The 19,049-nt window shown below is 55.5% G+C and overlaps 1 protein-coding gene and 1 non-coding gene across 4 annotated transcripts in view; both read left to right on the top strand.

The window, feature by feature from the left end:
• Positions 1 to 18,974, top strand: part of FBXO31 (F-box protein 31) — a 36,721-nt gene extending 17,747 nt beyond the window's left edge. For 2 of the 3 annotated variants that reach the window (XM_043898241.1, XM_043898243.1), the window contains 7 exons: positions 3,388 to 3,464; positions 6,000 to 6,167; positions 6,742 to 6,816; positions 11,211 to 11,320; positions 12,094 to 12,247; positions 13,120 to 13,481; positions 14,751 to 16,862. In XM_043898241.1, the coding sequence (XP_043754176.1) occupies positions 3,388 to 3,464; positions 6,000 to 6,167; positions 6,742 to 6,816; positions 11,211 to 11,320; positions 12,094 to 12,247; positions 13,120 to 13,481; positions 14,751 to 14,973 (1,169 nt within the window). In that variant the 3' untranslated portion in view covers positions 14,974 to 16,862. Of the gene's footprint in view, positions 1 to 3,387; positions 3,465 to 5,999; positions 6,168 to 6,741; positions 6,817 to 11,210; positions 11,321 to 12,093; positions 12,248 to 13,119; positions 13,482 to 14,750; positions 16,863 to 18,117 lie in introns of those variants that run through there. The other variant, XM_043898242.1, reaches the window with a different exon arrangement.
• LOC122693025 lies at positions 1,065 to 1,171 on the top strand. The gene has a single exon (XR_006340824.1). It is a non-coding gene; the product is annotated as a U6 spliceosomal RNA (small nuclear RNA).
• Positions 18,975 to 19,049: the final 75 nt, after the last annotated feature.

Raw genomic sequence — 19,049 nt, 5'->3', positions numbered from 1 at the left:
GTGCGTGTGTGTGTTAGTCGGTCAGTCGTGTCCGACTCTTTGTGACCCCATGGACTGTAGCTCGCCAGGTTCCCCTGTCCATGGAATTCTCCAGGCAGGACTACTGGAGTGGATTGCCATTTCCTTCTCCAGCCCTGTTCAGTAAGTGGGACTGAATCCCGTTTACTCGCCTGACTTGAATGGTCAATGCGTGTTTGGAGACAGTGGAAGGAGGGCTTGTTGAGCTGGGGATCCTCCTCCAGGCTGGGGAGCCCTGGGGTGTGTTGAGCGCCTGGGCCAGGAGGTGCTGGAGACTCTGTCCTAAACCCCAGGGCCCCTCCTCTGCCTGAGGCAGGGTGCGGGCCCGGGTCAGAGGCGAGCCCGAGGGCAGGCGCTTGAGCTTGCCCGTGCTTGTTCCGTCCTGCGGTCCTGCGGCCGTGGCGCCTTAGAGCCAGCCTCCCAGCAGGCCGGGCACAGAAGGCCCCCGCGCACTCGGCGCTGCCTCCCCCTCCTCACCCTGGAGTTTCGTGTGGCTCAAGTGGATGCTTCAGTCCGAGGGCCGCTGGGCCGTGTCGAGTCTTTCAGGTCGCTTCTGCTGGACTAATCCTGAGACTTTCTGAAGAATGTGTTGTAAAACACAGGCATCACGTTATCTTAGGGAATCGTGTGCCTCTGGGCCAGCGCGCTTCCAGTCCACCTGATGCGGGTGGTCTCTGACGTTCCCTCCAGTTGTCCTGGGGGCCCAGGCTGGGTGGGCCAGCCTCGTGTTGGCAGAAGCCAGGGGCAACCCATGTGTGCTCACCTGCATAGAGCTTGCAGTCCAGAGACAGCTGCTGCTCTCGGCACGCATGGGAGGCTGGACTTTTTTTCAGAGAGATGCTGCTTTTAAAGCAGAAGAAGAAACTCCCCTTTGGAAATTGCCGAGTCAGTGGCAGATTCTTTGAACAGACTTTCCAGGGGCTTTGGGATCAGATTGATTGATCTTGGAAAGATGGGAGACTAGAGACAAGAAAAGGCCATGCTGTCTGGGCCCGTTTGATTTTTTCTCCACAGTTCTATGGCAGCATTTTAAAAACGTAACAGAAGTGCTCGCTTCGGCAGCACATATACTAAAATTGGAACGATACAGAGAAGATTAGCATGGCCCCTGCGCAAGGATGACACGCAAATTCGTGAAGCGTTCCATATTTTTATATATATGGAATTTAGAAAGGTGATAACGATAACCCTATATGCAAAACAGAAAAAGAGACACAGAAATACAGAACAGACTTTTGAACTCTGTGGGAGAAGGTGAGGGTGGGATATTTCAGAAGAACAGCATGTATACTATCTATGGTGAAACAGATCACCAGCCCAGGTGGGATGCATGAGACAAGTGCTCCGGCCTGGTGCACTGGGAAGACCCAGAGGAATCGGGTGGAGAGGGAGGTGGGAGGGGGGATCGGGATTGGGAATACATGTAAATCCATGGCTGATTCAAAGAATAAAAAAAATAAAATTAAATTAAAAAAAAAAAAAAAAAACGTAACAGAAAAGTAGAGGGAATTGTGCAGTGAGCACCCACTTACCTGACTGCATAGCTCTCTGCCCCACTTCACCCCCACACACCTGTGCATCCATCCATCGTATAATGTTCTGTGTTTCTAGGTAAGTGGCAGACGTTGGTCTGTTTTACCCCTAAACACCTGCATGTGCGCTGCACTGTCTGGAGCTCAGTATTTGCTTGTGACTCTGACCATGCTTATTATTGCTTGTTTAACAAACAGAAAACCTATCAGGGCACAGTCGTGAGACAACCAGTGACTTTAATGTGTGTCTTGTAAGCCAACTCAGAAGACGCATGTCCTGAAACTGCAACCTCGGGGAGGCTGGTGGAACCTTCCCACCAGTCGTCTGCCCGCCCTGCAGGCTCAGGATGGTGCTGGACCCGCTTTCCCCACCCCTGTACCCCAGATCGAGTGGTGGCCGCAGAGCTGCTGTCTGGGCTCGGGTCCCTCCGGGTTCTGCTGCCTGGCCTTCCTCCCTGAAGTTGTGATGATGCAGCTCCTGCACTTGGAGACCATCCATGGCTCCCACTGGGTGTTAGCTAAGGTTCTCAGACACAGAACCAGTTCCTTCATGTAGAAAGAGAGCAGTGTAAGAAATTGGATTGCACAACTATGGAGACCCTGATCAATCCCAGGATCTCCAGTCAGCAGCCTGGAGACCCAGAGGAGCCAATGGTGTAGTTCCAGTTTGAAGTCCGGCAGGAAGATCCCATGTTTCGGTTTAAATCCGAAGGTTGGAAAAGACCAATGTCCCAGCTCAACACAGTCAGCCAGGAGAAAATTCCCCTGTGTTTGTGGGAGGGTTAGCCTTTTTGTCCACTTGAGGAAGAGCCCACGATTAGAGTTTGAAGTTAGAAAAGACTGATCTCCCAGCTTGCAGCTAGGTAGGAGGAGCTCCTTCATACTCATGGGAGCACCAGCCTTCTTCTGCTTGGTCCTTCAACTGATTGGATGTGGCCTACCACACGAGGGAGGGCAATCTTCTTTTTCTGTCAGATGGCAGATTGAAATGTCACCCTCATCCAGGAACAGACACACACCAGAATAATGTTTGACCAAGAATGTCTGCCCGCCTCCCGCCCCCATGGCCACATCCAGTTGACACATGAATTCTAGCACCACACACTGGCTATGGTGAGACCCCAGACCCTGCAGCTGGCAAGCAGGGCCCTGCATGAGCTGGTTCACTTCTTTGTGCAGTTTGCTCATCTTTTCACTTTTTCACTTTTCACTCTTCACTCCACAAATACCTGTGCAAAGGAAGTGGAAGTGAAGGACTTTTCCCAGGGCATCTGCTACACTGGCCATGGCCATGGGCATGCAGTGGGATCTCAGGTTGGCCTCAGGTGCCCTTTTCTCTCATTGTCCCCAGTAAATATACATGCACTGCTTTTGAAATAAGGCAGGAATGTGGTGTTTTTTTTTTTTTTTAAAGAAAGATGACCCGATTTAAATCTTACTCTACAGCCCCATGACATTTTGGATTCCGCCCCTGGTAAAGAGTCCCATGCTTACTCCCATTGTGGAGACCGATGGGAGGTTCATCACCTCGCCAGGGTGCCCACTGCACGTCTTTCAAAGGCAACATTCCTCATCACTGGAGCTGATCTGCAGAGGCCAGGTCTCAAAATGACCCCGTTATCATGCTTTCTAAAGACATTTTTACTCTTAGAATGATTTAGGAACTTGTAAGATTTACTTGAAGCTACATTTGTTTGCACAGCTCTCTTGCGAGCCTTCATGAGTGACCTCTTCCTAAGCCCCACGCCCTGCCAACGCCCTTCCCTCTGATTACTGACTCTGCAGTGGAGGCCAGCTGACTGTGTCTTGAAGCCCTGTCCTCTCTCTCTCCCCGTAGTGCTTCACCGGTACAGACACATCCTGGGCTTGTGGCAGCCGGATATCGGGCCGTACGGAGGACTGCTGAATGTGGTGGTAAGTCTGAAGAGCCTCGGGCCTGGATTCTTGTTGATGGGACTTTGTCCACCTGCCCGAGGGGCAGGCCAGAGCAGTTCCCGCCTGACAGATAGTCACAAAGACTCAACGGGCCAGGTGTTATTTTCTAAATGAGCAAAGATTTGTTCTAAGTAGTTCTTGGCCCCCACCACATCCAGGGACGTCATGATGCCAAATGCCTTACCTGGTCCCTGCCTCTTGGACGCCAAAGGCCATTGATTGTCACAGGCCCCGGACACTCCCGTCTTGGGTCATGCACTGGTCCTTTGTGCTAAATCAGGGTCTAAAAGGACAGGAGGCAGCATGGGGCCCTCAGAGGCTGGCCCTGGATGGAAGGCCCATGCTGGCTCCGCTCCAGGGACCGCATGGCACAGGCGTGGGGTTGTGGCAGGCATCTGTCCCTCCTCTGCAAGCCTGCCTCCTGCCTCCTCAAGCAGCATTTTAACTTCCCTTTATTCAGTCTTTATGGCTGGTCCCAGCAGGAATGGCTGTTAGATATAAGCTTCTTGGTGGTAGCCAGGAGAAAAGTCTTTTGGTTTTAATCTTTATCTGCTTCCTGATGACTTGCCTATCTTACGTAAAAAACTAGCTGATCAGTTTTTGGGTCCGTTTGAACAAATCCAGACCTGACTTTCCTTGGCTTTAATTGGAGTAGGCATCGAGGAGGACACGGCCCTCACTGGTGGTCTTGCTGGCACAACTACAGCCTCCAGGACAGAAGCCGGGTGGGGCCTTGTACTGAGCTCCAGGCAGGCGCCCAGGCCTTGGTGTCAGTGTGGTCAGCAGTGCAGGGAAGACCAAGCCAGGGGTCCTTCGGGCAGCCTGGTGTCCGTTCTGCTTGCCTCTCACTGCACGTACGCCCGGCAGGCCGGAAGCCTGAGTCCAGGGCTCTAGCCGCAGCTCAGGTCATGGCTGGCGGGTCTACCTTGCTGCAGCTCTCGGGGCCCCGGGAGCCTGGTTCACGTGGACCGCCAGGTGACTCTGGTGACTCTGGGTTTTGCTCACCAGGTGGGGTTTGGTTAGGGATAAATATTGCTTCATATTCTTTATAATGTGGTGGAAACATCTGTTGAGAAACTCGCTTCACATTTATTTAATATTAATACCGCCAGGGAAGCCTTGCTGTTAGAACGTTCTCCTGGGGACAAGCCAGACAGCTCCCAGCATGGGCACATCCATCCTCTCCTTAGTTTCAGGCCAGGAGGGGGTCATTGCTTTTCTTACTGGCAGTGAGTAATAGAGTTGTGTGTGGTTTTTTTTTTAAAGGGCTTCTGAAAGCAGGAGATAATTAGGGGAAAGTAGAGCCCATGACAAAACACTGCCAACTAACCCTCCCCTGAGACAATTAGTGATTGAGTTCTGTCCTCCTCTGTCACTGGAACCAGAAGCTGGGGACTCAACCCCCCAGGGAGGCAGGACTGAGTGGGGGGCCACCGTGTGGGTGGCAGAGGCGCCCCCGCCTCTGCACGAGAACGTGCGCTTGCTGAGTGTGGTGCCTGGGGACTGCCCCCTCCTTTGTCCCTGTCACTACTTTTATCGTGTGGCACTCTAAACACACATGGGGAGGCAGGGTGACGCTCAGATGCCCACCTCCTGGCAGCTGCCCTGGTGCCAAGTTCACGGCCCCTTTGCCTTTTCTTTTCAGTATTTTAATGCAAACCCCAGGCCCCTGTCATCCATGTTTGTGCTTCAGCGTGGGTCTCTAACTCTGGCACCCACACACGTGAGGTCTGACCACAGCTCACTAGAGTGGCACTCGGGTCACCTGAAGCCCCGTCCACGCTCGGGGCTCCCTGCCTGTCTCAGACCCACCCTCAGCTGCTGGCTCGGGCACCTCAGGATCTAAGCCAGGCCCTCCTGCTGCTCGTTGGTTTTGGCTCCTGAGTCTCCCCTGGCAAGAGCAGCGCCCCGATTCTTCTCGGGTCAGCTACCCCGTTGGGGGTCGCTCTCCGAATCGCTCCTGCTCCTGGTGTCTTTGGCTCCCCCCACCCCCAGCCCCCATGCCCACTTCGGAGCTGGATGCTCTCTCTAAGGCTTGCTTGGATTCAGGTCTCACTGCTGTATTTTCTAGTTAAAAATCGGTTAATTTCTTCAGCTTGGTTTAGTATAGTTACCAAAATTGTGAGGTCCATAAAGTGTACCTTGTGGCGATTTGAGGCACAAGTAACATCATGGAAGGAGTCCCCCTTCCAGTTAGTCAAGGTACCCATCACCTCACAGTTTGATCCCTTTGCGAGGAGTGGGGAGAACTGTGATTTCTGTTTCTCAGCATATTTCAATGATGTAACAGCGTTACCAGCTTTAGCTACCACATTTCACGTTGGATAAACTACTTAAACTAGTCATTTAATTAATAATTAATTAATGGCGGGAGAAGCCGTGCTCCTCCTGCTGCTCTGGGTCCCCACAGGACTGGGATGTGGATACGGCTGGTCCTCACTGTTGGGGGGGTTAGGGCAGGGATACTGTGCCTCACCCACCCCCACCCTCACCCTCGTGTGGACCTGCGCGCAGGTGGACGGCTTGTTCATCATTGGCTGGATGTACCTGCCTCCCCACGACCCTCACGTGGACGACCCGATGCGGTTCAAGCCCCTGTTCCGAATCCACCTGATGGAGAGGAAGTCGGCCACGGTGGAGTGCATGTATGGCCACAGAGGGCCCCACAACGGCCACGTCCAGGTGAGGCTGGGGCTCCTCGCTGCTCCCTGGGGCCCAGTGCCGGCTGCCTGCTGGGGTCTTCCCAGCAGTGCCCCCCGCCCGGGTCGGTCAGCAGGAGTGGGGATTCAGGCTTGGCCCAGTCCTTCTGGGTGCTGTTGACACTGCTGCCCCGCCTCAGAGATTCACTGGCTGGAGCTGTCCCTGCTTCTGCCTCCACTTAGAACCATTTGTCCTTCCAAGTGAGGTTCTTTTCTCCTTCTTTCCAAGGGTGTCTGCTTGGAATAAGACATTTTACTCTTGGGTGTGGGCCTGGCAGATAGCCACTCTCGAGCGAGTGAGCGAGTGGGCGTCCTCCCTGTTTCAGTAGGAGAGCGCGGCTCTAGGACGCCCCCTGGGAGTGGCGATGCCTCCCCCTGGAAGGAAGCCTGCGCTCAAGGGGGTCCCGAGTACCCTTCTAGGACCGCCCGTGATCTGGCGGCCTCGGGGCCCCCCAGATGATGGGGGGCATGGGAGCGGGAGGGGCTGATGTGCCCCTGCTCTGAGGGCACCACTGGGGCTCACTGGTGACCCTCTCTCCGTCTTGTGGACACTCAAGATCGTGAAGAAGGACGAGTTCTCCACCAAGTGCAACCAGACGGACCACCACAGGATGTCTGGCGGGCGGCAGGAGGTGAGGCCGACCCTTCTGTCCCGGGGGGTGACGTGAGGGTGGACGTGTGAAGGGAGGCCGCCTCCTGGGCTCATCCTCACAGTGTGGACGTGTGTGCTGGGCTGAGGATAAACACGCTGAGTAGAAGTGGTTCTCTGACTGCTTCTCCATCGCCCCTTTGACAAGAGGCCCAAGGGCTGCGGGGTCTCATCACAGGTGTGAGTTGCGGGGAGACCAGAGGCTTTATCGGGGTGAACCCCTTATGGCCAGAGGCTGGGCTGCCTGAGGTGCTGGGGGGTCCACACCAGAGTCCCGGGGCGGGGAGCTTGCCGTCTGGCCCACAGTCACTCTGTCCATCTCAGCTGCCTAGGGTCTCTGTGCTGGCTCCTTCCGCTCCATCTCTCCACCTCCCTTTGTCTTTCCTCCAAGTGGGGAGTTGGAGGATGAGGTTCTTTGTGTGTCAGCTGAGACGTTTCCACTTAGCTGAGTCTTGCCAACCTAGAGAGTGGCTTCAGGCTCCAGGGGAAGAGGAATTCTGATGGCTCTGAAGATAAGGTGAAAGCCTGAGCCGCCCTGTGCTCTGATGGTTGATAAAATTCTGGGCTACAGTGGTGCTTCCTAAGGGAGTCGAGGACTCCTGGTGGCCTCAGAGGGCAGGAAGGTGAACGGGCTATGCTTATCACTGTCTCCAGGCGGAGACCTGTCCTTTGCCCCTGCAGGCCCTACTGGTTCTCACCCCTCCTTCTGCTCAGGAAGGAAGCCCCACCCCAGCCCTTCTCTGCCCTTACCAACGCCCAAAGCCCGTTCTGCATAAACTGCATCCTGAGGCTTGCCAACACCCCGCCCCCACCTCCACCTCCCCACGCTCTGGCCCCAGACTCCAGTTCTGGGTTACCTACTAGCTTTGTGCCACTTCCAAGGTCACATCCAGACTGTCTTGGCCCCCTCAGGACTGGGGTGTTCGGCTTGCTCCTTACCTGCCTCCCCTCATGCTGCAGCCTCATCTCTGGGCCCCTGAGGGCAGTGCAGGGCCTTGTCTGCCCAGACCCCAGCCGTGCGCCTGTTATCTGACTTCCATTGCGGACGGTGCCTGCTTTCTTCCTGGATGGGATGGCGAGGCTGAGCCACAATACCCACCGCCATTTGTCCAGACCCCGCGGCCTGAGGCTTCTGGAAATCGGAGGAGGGGGGAGCTGTGAGGAGGAGCAGGGATGGGAAAGGGAGGAGGGGGTGGCGGGTCCCACTTGCGGCGTGCTCGGCCATGCAGAAAGCCTGTGGCGCTGGACGCCCTCAGTTGCACACAGTTGGTTTTATTTTGCTTTCCTTTGTCTTATATACTTTCTCACCACCTTCCCAAAAGGATACTTCCTGAACTGTCACCATCAGATGCAGAATGCTCAGAATCCGGAGGGAGAAGAGTGCTGACGTGGCCCCACCAGGGTGGCCTCCAAGTCCATTCTCCATCATCCCTTGTTTCCCTTGGCCTTTGTGATATCACTGTGGTCTGTCTAATTTGGATAGTTTTTCTGTTTTTTCTTTTTTGTTTGTTTTTTAGCTTAACTGGTATTCCAGAAACATTTCCCAGTCTCATTAGTATTCTTTACAGACTTTTTTTTTGACTGTGCTGTGTCACATGTGGGATCTTAGTTCCCTGACCAGGGATTGAACCCATGCCCCCTGCATTGGAAGCACAGAGTCTTAACCACCGGATGGCCAGGGATGTCTCTGCAGGCTTTAGTTTTTATGCAGCATTCTGTTCATCATCTTGCTTTGGTGTAACAACAGCAGTTGTTACTGTCCTGCAGTTGGACATCCAACTGTCCTGCAGTTGGATGTGGGGTTTGAGCTCAGCTGTTCCCCTGTCGTCCTCTTGACTACATGCTCAAGTGACCTGCCCTCCGGGAGCCTCAGCCCTTGTCTGTAAAACGGGGCCCTGAGATTGCCTGTGGTCATAGGTGATTTGGAGGATTGAGTGGTCAATGGCTTAGAGGCACGCCTGGTTGGAGCCACCCAGGAGAGACGCTGGGCATTATTTTCGTGACTGCTGCCTGGACTCTGCAAAAGCGGAATTGTACAAAAGGCCCTGAAGGTACTCCAGGCTGTACTCAGATTGTTTTCACACGCTGTCAGTTTGCTGGTCCCTGATTACAGCCCACCGTGCCGCATGGGGCCCTCTGCCCTGCTGTACTCCTGCCAGCCCTGGCGTTGGCTGTGGCAGAGATGAGACCAGTGAGCATGTGGCCTTGGGTTATTAGCTTTAATTCTGTCACCTGCCAGCTGTGTGGCTCTGGAAAGTTCTGTAGACCAGGGAAGGTGTTAGCACCCAGCTCCTAGGCCACTGTGCAGAACCAGGCGATGGTGGTGGGGTGTTGACTATGGTGAACCAGCCCTGGATCCGTAATGGACTTCTTGTCTGATATGTTCTAGGCCCGTGTTTTTCTGTGTGGATACATATCTGATGAGATAATTTCATGGTGAGCGTATCTGTTCTGAGTAATTGGGTCTGGTTGGTATTCCTAATGACTGACCTCATGCGAAGGAAATAAGATTATGACGGTTCACAAGCCAGTTTCTTGGCTCTCAGCTCAAGTCTGATTATGTGCCGTGGCAGCACTGAAATTCTTGCTCGCTACATTCCCTCGCCTCCATCTTCATCTGTTATTTCTCTATTTGATTTTTTTTAAGGGCCTTTCCTCCATGAGTTCAGCCATGTAAGTGGGAGGTTTTGATTTTGATGAAGTCTTGCCTGTCAGGTTTTTTCTTTTGTGGTTATTGTTTTACCCCCAGACTGCAAAGAGTGTGTTTCTCTCTGTTGTTTTTAGGAGTTTGGTAGCTTGACGTTACATTTCGGTCTGTGGCCTGTCTTGAATGGTTCCTGTATGTGGCGGGGATTGCTTCTTTGTTCCCTGTCATTGTCTGGTTTGTGCCCCATTTGTGGAAAAGAAAGACTTTTTCCCTGTTGGGTGGCTTGGATGCTGTGGTTGAAAGTCCATTCCTGAGACACACGTGGGTGTTTCTAGGCTCTCTCTCTCTCCTTTTTTTTTTGGCTGTGCCACATGTCTTGCCACATCTCAATTCCCTGATCAGAGACTGGACCTGGTCCATGGCAGTGAAAACCCAGAGTCCTAACCACAGGGCCACCAGCGAACTCTCTCCAGGTCTGTCCTTGGCTCTGACCTCACGCTCAGCCACCATCTTGGTTACTCTCGCTTTGTAGTGAGTCAGTCATGCTAGCCTGCATCCTCTAGCCTTGTTCTTTTGCAAGGATGTTCCAAATGGATTTCAGAATCAGCTCGGCTGTTTTGCCGGAGACCCTGATGGGATTACGACTGGCCTGGGTATTGAGTCTGTAGGTCAATTTGAGACAGTTGCTGACCTAATACTGAGTCTTCTGGTCCACAGGTGTCTCTGCCCTGTGGGCCTCTTCACCCCCTTTCAGCAGCATCTTGGGGTTTTCGGAGTAGAAGTATCACCCATGCTTTGTATTCATTCCTAAGTCTGTGTGTTTTTTGAGGCTGTTGTAAATAGGATTTTAAAACTCTCATTTTCCAATTTTGTTCTGTTAGTATATAAAAATTCAGTTGATTATTATTTATTGACTGTGTATTTCCAACAGTTGTTTATTTCAGTTACTAAGTAATTTCTATTCTTTGCCAGGGTTTGGGCAGTAACATATTAAAGCAGTTGACAGATAGTAGCTTTTATTTTTTATTTTTTTTGGTAAATTGTTTTTGCTTCTGTTTGTAGAGTTAATTCTAGATAGTCACTAGAAACACTGTACTGAGTTAGGAACACATAGCTGTGGATTAGCAATATTGAATGTACAGAATGAAACAATGAAGCACTAAATATCCTTCGTATAGCTTGATGCCATAATGAATTATGGGGCTTTGTGGATGCACTGTTTATAAAAGTTTTCTTTTTACAAATACACTTACTGAACATAACTCGGAAGACACCTTTTAAAAAGGAAAGTCCACCCACACTCTCCACCCTGCCTATCCCTGTCCTGTGCTCACTGGGGGCTGCAGAAAGCAAACTCGGCCAGCACGGGGGTCTGATGCACCCACTCCCCCAGAAGCCCGACAATCAGTGTAGATGCCGCCGTCTGGTTGGCATGGAAGCGAGGCTTGCAGAGCTGCCTCCCAGGCGCTCTTGACAAGTGCTGTAGCCCCAGCCTCCCCGAAGGACGCCCACGGTCCCTATGTGTCCTTCCCATTGAAGTTGGGAAAGCAAGGACCAGAGCCCCGGGTGCCTCAGCAGGGAAGGGAGGCTGGAAGCTGGGAGAAAGAATGCATGCTCTCCCGTCCCTCCTCCCCGGCTTCCGTCTTCATGCCGTCCGTGCGCCATCACAGCAGGCAGCCTCTCCGCGCCCTCGTGTCGGGGTGGCTTTGTGACCTGTGTTCTCTTGGAAGGAATTCCGCACGTGGTTAAGGGAGGAGTGGGGCCGGACGCTGGAGGACATTTTCCACGAGCACATGCAGGAGCTCATCCTGATGAAGTTCATCTACACCAGTCAGTACGAGTGAGTGCAGCTCCTGGCTGCGGGCGGGCAGTCTCTCCCTCTCAGGTGCTGTGTGCACAGCCCTCTCTTCTGGGTGCTGTGAACACAGTCCTTTTGGGTGCTGTGAATGCAGTCCCTTTGGGTGCTGTGAACACAGTCCCTCCCTTCTGGGTGCTGTGAACACAGTCCTTTTGGGTGCTGTGAATGCAGTCCCTTTGGGTGCTATGAACACAGTCCTTCTCTTCTTGGTGCTGTGAACACAGTCACTCTGGGTGCTGTGAATGATGGCCTTCTCTCTGGGTACTGTGAACATGGTCCCTCTGGGTACTGTGAGCACAGTCCTGCTCTCTCTGGGTACTATGACCAGAGGCCCTGTCCCCTGACCCACCTTGGTATCTGTTTTCTGCCTGTCTGACCACCATCACCCACCAGCTGTGTTCTCACAGGCCTGGCCTGTGTGTTAGAGCCTCATGTTCCCTTCGCCATGTCGACCTGGGCAGCCTCGTGTCCCCCCCCGCTGTCACGCTCTCTGCCCTTGGACCCTCTCCTGCTGCCTCTGTTTAGCCCCTTGGCAGCCTCAGGAATCCCCACCCCAGGGTGTGCCATGCACCCATGCATTGGGGTGAGTGGAGCTCAGGAAGGAGGGGTGCCCCTGCTCCCATGGGCCTTGGGGGGGACCTAACACTGCCCACCCTGCGCAGCGCGGCCAGCGGGTGTGAGCCCCGTGTTCTGCCCCCGCGCCCGTGGGCTGTGCCAATCGTGCTCTCATGCTATACCCCTCTTCCCCCGCACAGCAACTGCCTGACCTATCGCCGCATCTACCTCCCGCCCAGCCGCCCGGATGACCTCATCAGGCCGGGCCTCTTCAAGGGCACCTACGGCAGCCACGGCCTGGAGATCGTCATGCTCAGCTTCCATGGGAAGCGTGCCAGGGGCACGAAGATCACGGTGGGTCCCAGGGGCCGCCCTGCCGGGCCCAGCACCACGTGGCTGTGATCACATCATCCCGGCGTAGAGTGGCTCGGGCTGTGCCCCAGCTACTCAACAGCGGGCCCCAGACTGTGGCGGCACTTCCCCAGGGGGCTTGCCGGGAACTTGGCATCTCGGGCCCCACCCGGACCTGCTGATTCAGGGTCTACCTTTCACACGATCCCCTGGGGATTCTGAACATTTCCAAGGCAGCCTTTCCTGCACAGCCCTCAGCTCTGGCCACACCCCAGGATCCCTGGGGAGACGGAGAAAACCGTGATGCTGGCCCTACCCCAGAGGCTCTGACTTAATGGGGGTGGGCTGGGTGGGGTCTCCAGGAGCTCCCCGGGTGACCCTCTGCTTTAGCACTTGGGCCCCCACGGCCTGTCTGGGCCTCAGCAGCTCGGGAACACGCCGGGAGGGCTGCTGAGCTGAGTGAGGTCCCGGACGAAGGGCCCCTTGTCGCCTGTTCCAGGCACACAATCTGGGCTGGTGTTTCCGGCTGGCCCTGCCTGACCCGGGAGGGCTCACAGACCTCTCGAGGCTCCATCACTTCAGCTGTCAACGTAGGGTGGCTCCCACCCAAGGTCTTCGGTGTAGGGGTGCCTGTGGGCCCTCCCAGGGTCACCCGTGGGTACTGTCATTCCCTGTCCTCAAAGGCCTTTCACAGGAGGCTGCCTGCTCTGGGCACTGTTTTTTTTTTAAAGGACATATCAGATATTCTGACTGGTAAGGGGTCACTGCCAAACCAGTGGTAAGGCTGAGCAAGCGCCCTCAGCCGGAGGCAGGACTGGGGCTGGAGGCTCAGCACAGTCTCTGAGCCTGCTGACGGCTGCACACTGGCTCCGCAGGGCGACCCCAACATCCCTGCCGGGCAGCAGACCGTGGAGATTGACCTCAGGCACCGCATCCAGCTGCCTGATGCCGAGAGCCTGCGCGACTTCAACGAGCTCTCCCGCGTCGTCCTGGAGGTGCGTGAGCAGGTGCGCCAGGAGCAGGAGCAGGAAGGCGGGCCCGAGGATGCCGAGGGCCTCGGCCAGCAGAGCCCCCAGCCCTGCGAGGAGCCTCCCGCCGAGCCGGCCCAGGCGCCTGGGGACGGAGGGGCTGTGGCCGCAGCTGAGCCACCTGCCCAGTCGGGGCAGGGGCAGCCGTTCGTGCTGCCGGTGGGCGTGAGCTCGAGGAATGAGGATTATCCCCGGACCTGCAGGATGTGGTAAGGATGGGGGCGTGGGCTTCTGGGGTCCCCTGCCGGACCAGCACAGAGGCGGCCTGGCGTGGGGCCGACCCCGCACGGGGCGGGGGGCATTGCACCGTGGGAAGCTCTGCCTATGTGTTCCAGGTCCCGGGTGGCCAGTGCCACTCCCTGGGCCCCATGCTGAGCTCCCCAAAAGCGATTTAGGCATTGGTGCGGACTTGACAGACAAAATCCATTATATCCTTTTCATGTTAATACCGTTGTGATAAAAGAAACTGAATATGGATTTTCCAGAGGGAAGCGTACACAATAGTGTTCCAGTGTAACTTCACCTGTTGTGAATTTTTGAAAGTCATAAAGAAGACTGATCTTGTGTCCCTGGGAAACTTGACAACTTGCAGCATCTCACGGCCAGCTCAGAGCCCTCGGGCAGAGCCGGCCTGGAAGCTCTGGTCCAGCCCCGGCTATGTCACCAGAGCATCTCCACCCCAAGCTGAGTGTTAGGGGCTCAGCGGGGAGGGGTGTGTGCGTCCCCTGGCCCTGCTGCAAAGCCTGTGCAGCACATGTGTCTGTGTGTCCAAGCTTGGTGCCCAGAAGCCATCAGAGCCGCGGGCCCTCAGGCGCAGGGCTGCTGTCCCCTCCCGCCCAGCAGAGCCTCAGTGCGGCAGGCAGAGGTGGGGTCCTGGGCATTATTCCACACAACGGGAAGGTCAGGCCAGCCCTAACTCCTCGTCATCTGTCAGAAACACTGAGTTCTTTGTAAGAAAGACATGAACGCATTAGAGCCCAAGTCTCCAAATGTGGCTGTAATGGGTATTTGCAAGTTTTGCTTTTTACATGCTGATAAGTCATTGACTACATTTGAGTTGTTCACATGTGCACATGACTATCCCGGGAACTGAGATTTCTGTTGCCTGGGTCTGTGCCATGAAGATGTGCACTTTGGGGCAGCAGTATTGGGAGGGGAGCTGCCTGGGACCCTCGTCCTTTTGTTGGGTGAGTTAGTAGAGAGCCGCAGTCAGCGGGGTGAGCCCAGCTCTCCAGGGTGAAGCAGCAGGCCTGCTCATGCCCTCTAAGTGAATGCCAGCCTCCCTGAGGGTGCCGAGCCCACCAGCTGACTCCGTGGATCGCCCGCTGCTGGAGGATGGTGGACGTGGCTCACATGGGATGTCGGGGGGAGGGGGTGTTCCAGAATGTCCCGGACCATGAGGTGATGGCCCTGGGCCACCGTGCGCCTTCAGGGGCCCCACTCACCCTCTGTCCCCACACTCTCTTATTTTTGTTCAGTTTCTACGGCACTGGCCTCATCGCCGGCCACGGCTTCACCAGCCCTGAGCGCACCCCTGGGGTCTTTGTCTTATTCGACGAGGACCGCTTCGGGTTCATCTGGCTGGAGCTGAAGTCCTTCAGCCTCTACAGCAGGGTCCAGGCCGCCTTCCGGAACGCAGATGCTCCGTCCCCGCAGGCCTTTGAGGAGATGCTCAAGAACATCCAGTCCCTCACCTCCTGACGGTTCGCCTCCCCATGGCGGGCGACTCGGGGCTGGGAGGGCAGCAGCATGCGCTCGGGGGGACTCGGCCAACACCCGACACCCCCCTGCTCGCAGGAGCCTTGGCGTGGCCGCCCAGATGCTTTCCATGGAGCGCACCGCACGCCTGCATATCTGCCAGTAGCAACAGGAGGGCTGAGCATGTCTTGAAAAAAACAACAGAACCGGAACAAACTGACCTGGAGGACGGGCCACGGGGCGTGTAGGGACTGAACTGGAGAGACTGGCCGTTTTCTAGGGAGAACACAGTCCTCCTCCAGGGAGGGTCACTCCGCATGCATGGTCTGCTGCCTCCAGCTCATGGAAGGGGTCCTAGGGGAGGCGTGCTGGCTCCACCATCCCCTCTGCAGGGAGCAAGCCGGAGGGCCGCGGTGGCTTCCATGCAGCCTGGGCGGGTGGGGGTGCTGTGTGTGGAATAGGAGCTCCGGGGAGATGGGGTATGGGGCTCGAGACCCACTTTTCCACCTACTCGCTTGGATTTTGGACAAATGCACGTCACTCCAATCTCAGTTTCCAAGGTCAGTGAAACGGGGCCGGTGACACGGGTCACGAGGAGACGCCCACTGCAGGCTGTCCAGTAGCTCGGTGGCCCTGGTCCAGCACCGCCCGGCCCTGGGCCCCGCAGCACTGGGTGCCTGCCCGGCCTCTCTCAGGTTTAGAACCGAGACCTGCACTGCAGCTGTTCCGACAGGCAGTCACTGAGCGCCCGCCCTGCTCCCCCGCCCCACCCTCACTGGTGTGAAACCGTGAGTTGCAGCCGCCGGTCTCAGAGCTGGGCACAGGGCCTCTCTGAGATGACCCACGTCTGCTCCCCTGCGTGGTTTACGAGGTGCCACTCTTGAAAGGGGCAAAACATTGGGAGGGGTCATGCCAGGTGTTTGATGCCCTTCTGCAGGGGAGAGGGCAGCTTTCTGGAAGTGTCAGGGGACCAGGCCCCTCCAGCGTGGAGACACCGGGCGCTGACCCTTCTACTGGCACTGTTCCCGTTGTCGTGTTGACCCCTGCATTTGGGAACCCCCACGAGGCCTGATCTTGCCATCCCCTGAAGAACGGAGCCCTGTGTGCCTGGGCACAGACCTGCCGGAGCTCTGCTCAGCCCTCCCTGCCACCCACCAAGCATCACCGCACCTGCCTGCCAGGGCCGGTGGCTCCCTGGGGTGGATGGACTCTGTTGTGTCCCAGCTGCTTGTCCTTGTTGGGTGCCCCAGGGAGGGGGCAGCTCTGTGGTGCCTTCATGTAGAGCCCAACCTGAGGTGCCCCATGAAACGTGTCCTGTGTTTCCTGGTAGAGTTCTTCCTGACCAGCTCTTTTCTCAAATAACTTCAGTCCCAGCTTCAGTCCATTTGGCTACTTGGGCCTTCCTTCCTTTGCTGCCCAGAAGCAACAAGCTCTGGGCATGGCCCTGAAATGCAAACTAGGCTTCCCAGGACTGGGACTCTGGGGTCCACCCTGGGCCATCGCCAGGCACCGTCGGCCGAGTCTCATCAGAGACACCACCGCACACCTCCCAGATCCTTCCAGCAGGACCCGCGGTCGGGTGGGGACGTGGTCCCAGTCCCTGCATCTTGCAGGACTGAGCCTCAAAGCCTGTCGCCCTCCCCCCTCTCACAGCGTGGCTGTTCTTCTCTTGTGCCAAGTGTGGCTGTCCCCAATGGTGCAGCCACAAAGCCTTGAGGACAGTGAAAACAGAGGACAGCTGGGCGCTCGGCTGTTCCTCTCTAGGTTTCACCACTGTTTAAATAAAATCAAGAAAATGCGTGTTTTACCCAGAGCTAAGGGACTGTCTCTGTCTGAGGCCCCCAGCATTGTAAAGATGAGCACTTCTGATTAAAAACCAACCCCAAACTAAATGCTGTCCTGCCTCTAGTGTCTGGCCTACGCATGGTTGCCGCTAACAGCGACTAAAATAACCCTGGGCTGCTGGCTGCGTTCATGTTGGCCTCAGTCTCGGGTGTCAGGTGGGGCCTGTGGGTGGCAGTGGCCTGGCTGTCGCCAGGCAGGGCAGCAGGAGTGAAGGGCGTGGGCTTGTCATCCACCCCGAGGTCTCCTAGTCTCCCAACAGTACTTAGTTTCCAGTTCTGGAAGCCCCAGTTCTCAGTTCTGTAGGTGAGGTGCGCGGACAGTGGTGGTTCTGTGCATAGATCCAGTACCGGCCGCTCCCCCTCATGGTGGACGGTCAGCCGGCCCAGGACGGGAACTTCCAACCAGTTAACTCACTGTGGGCAAGGATTCAAAAAGGCTGAGGGTGTTGTCTGAGGCTTTGGATAAAGCTGGTTCCAATGGGGATCTCTAATGACCCAGGTTAGGGGCTGGCCATGCTCCTGTGGGGCTTGATCTGGGGGTGGCAGGTGGACCTCGGGCGGTCTTTGGATGTTCCCCATGGTGGGCATCACCTTCACTGCCACTTTTGCTGCCATGAGGTTGGGTATGGGGTAGAGGAAAGCTTGGGTACCTCTGCATACTTGGAGAGCTCCACGCTCTGGGAGTCGATTAGAAACGTGATTGGAGATTTCAGACACAGGTCATGGGGATTCTTCATTTTGGGGCTGGAGGTGTTTGGTGTGAGGTTGTGGCAAATGACCTTATTTTTTTGGCTTCGTGATGTAGGCCTGGCACTATACCCAGATCTGTTCCTCGCCCTCCCCCTGTGCCTCCCGGGGCTCAGAGCTCCAGCATCTAATGCTGGGTGTGAAGAGGTTTAGGGGCATTGTGGTAGGAGGGTTCAATCTCCTTCCTCCGTCGGTTCAGACTGGAGCCTCCCTTCCTAGCCTTGCCCTGGCCCCTCCTCTGGGACAGCCCGCTCACTGTGGCTGGTGCTCCAGGCCACTGCTGCCCGGCTCCTCCCCTTGTCCCCTCTGGCCCTGACACCAGGCCTGGTGTCCCCACTCTGTTCAGGGTACCTGTGTCCCTGGCTGATGAGGAGGGTGGGAGAGCGTACAGCTGTCTAACTAGCTACATTCCCACTGCCTGCAGAACAAGCTTAGAGGTGAAGCTGTCCTGCCTGACTTTCTCACTGACAACTTGGCATCGTTCCCAGACAGCCAGACCCCTCCCTCAGCCAGCCGCCCTCTTGTCTGACACTTCAAGACTGCCTTCACTTTTCAGGTTGCCTGGGCTTTCTCCCACTGCTGCTGAGAGGTCTCTTTAGTGCTCATGAGCCGAGCCGGAGCGGGTCAGAAACTTGCTTAGCCCCTTGTCATTTGGGGAATTCCCTGGCCTCGTGACTGTGGTATCTCGAGTGTGAACTGGAAGCACCTGACTGTGACTTGGTAGCTGTGTTCTCCTGGATACTTTCATATTTTAACTTTTGAGAATCCTCATGTGAGTGTTCTCATGTAACCCTCACCTGCCTTGAGGGTAAGATGCCCCAATTCACGGAGTCCATAACATAGGATAACTTCTCTGTCTTCACTTCTGGGAGAAGATCTGCAGTGTATTTTGTACGTTCTCAGAACTATTTAGACAGAGAAGAAAGCCACATGCCGTCAGTTTGCCTGATAATGTGAATGGGAACCACATGGAGGCCTGTGTCATTTACAGCTCAGCGGCCGGCAGGCCAGCCTTCTGGGGCCCAGGGTCACCAGCAGTGACACCTGAGGCTCCAGCAGAAAAGTAACCTTCTGGGTCCTTTCTGCGCTTGCAGGGAGACCTGCCAGAACACGCGAAGGGATGAGAAACTTTTGCTTTTTTTTTTTTTTTTTTTTAGCCTAATTCTAATTTTGGTTGTTGTTTGAGATCATGAAGCCTGCTTGGAGAAGAAAAACATTCATCCTGTTTGATCTTGAAACCCCACCCCCCAAGTGATGAAGACAACAGTTGAGATGGAGTCTGTGATCACTCTCAGGCATCTGCTCAGGCTTGCCGGGTGGGGCAGGGTCAGGCCCCCAGGAAGCTCTGACTTGTGACCTGGACTTGACAACCTTGGGGTGCTGTTTCTCCATAAAGCAGTTTTTGAAATCTTGTGTGCTTTGTAATTTGTTTCTTTTGGGATATGATTCAGATGGAGCCTGGAGCTCTAAGTGACATGGACTCTGGAT

This window comes from Cervus elaphus, chromosome 4, assembly GCF_910594005.1.
Source record: "Cervus elaphus chromosome 4, mCerEla1.1, whole genome shotgun sequence".
Taxonomy (NCBI): Eukaryota; Metazoa; Chordata; class Mammalia; order Artiodactyla; family Cervidae; genus Cervus; species Cervus elaphus.
Note: the sequence above shows the minus strand (reverse complement) of the source record. Positions and strands in the feature narration are given on the sequence as shown.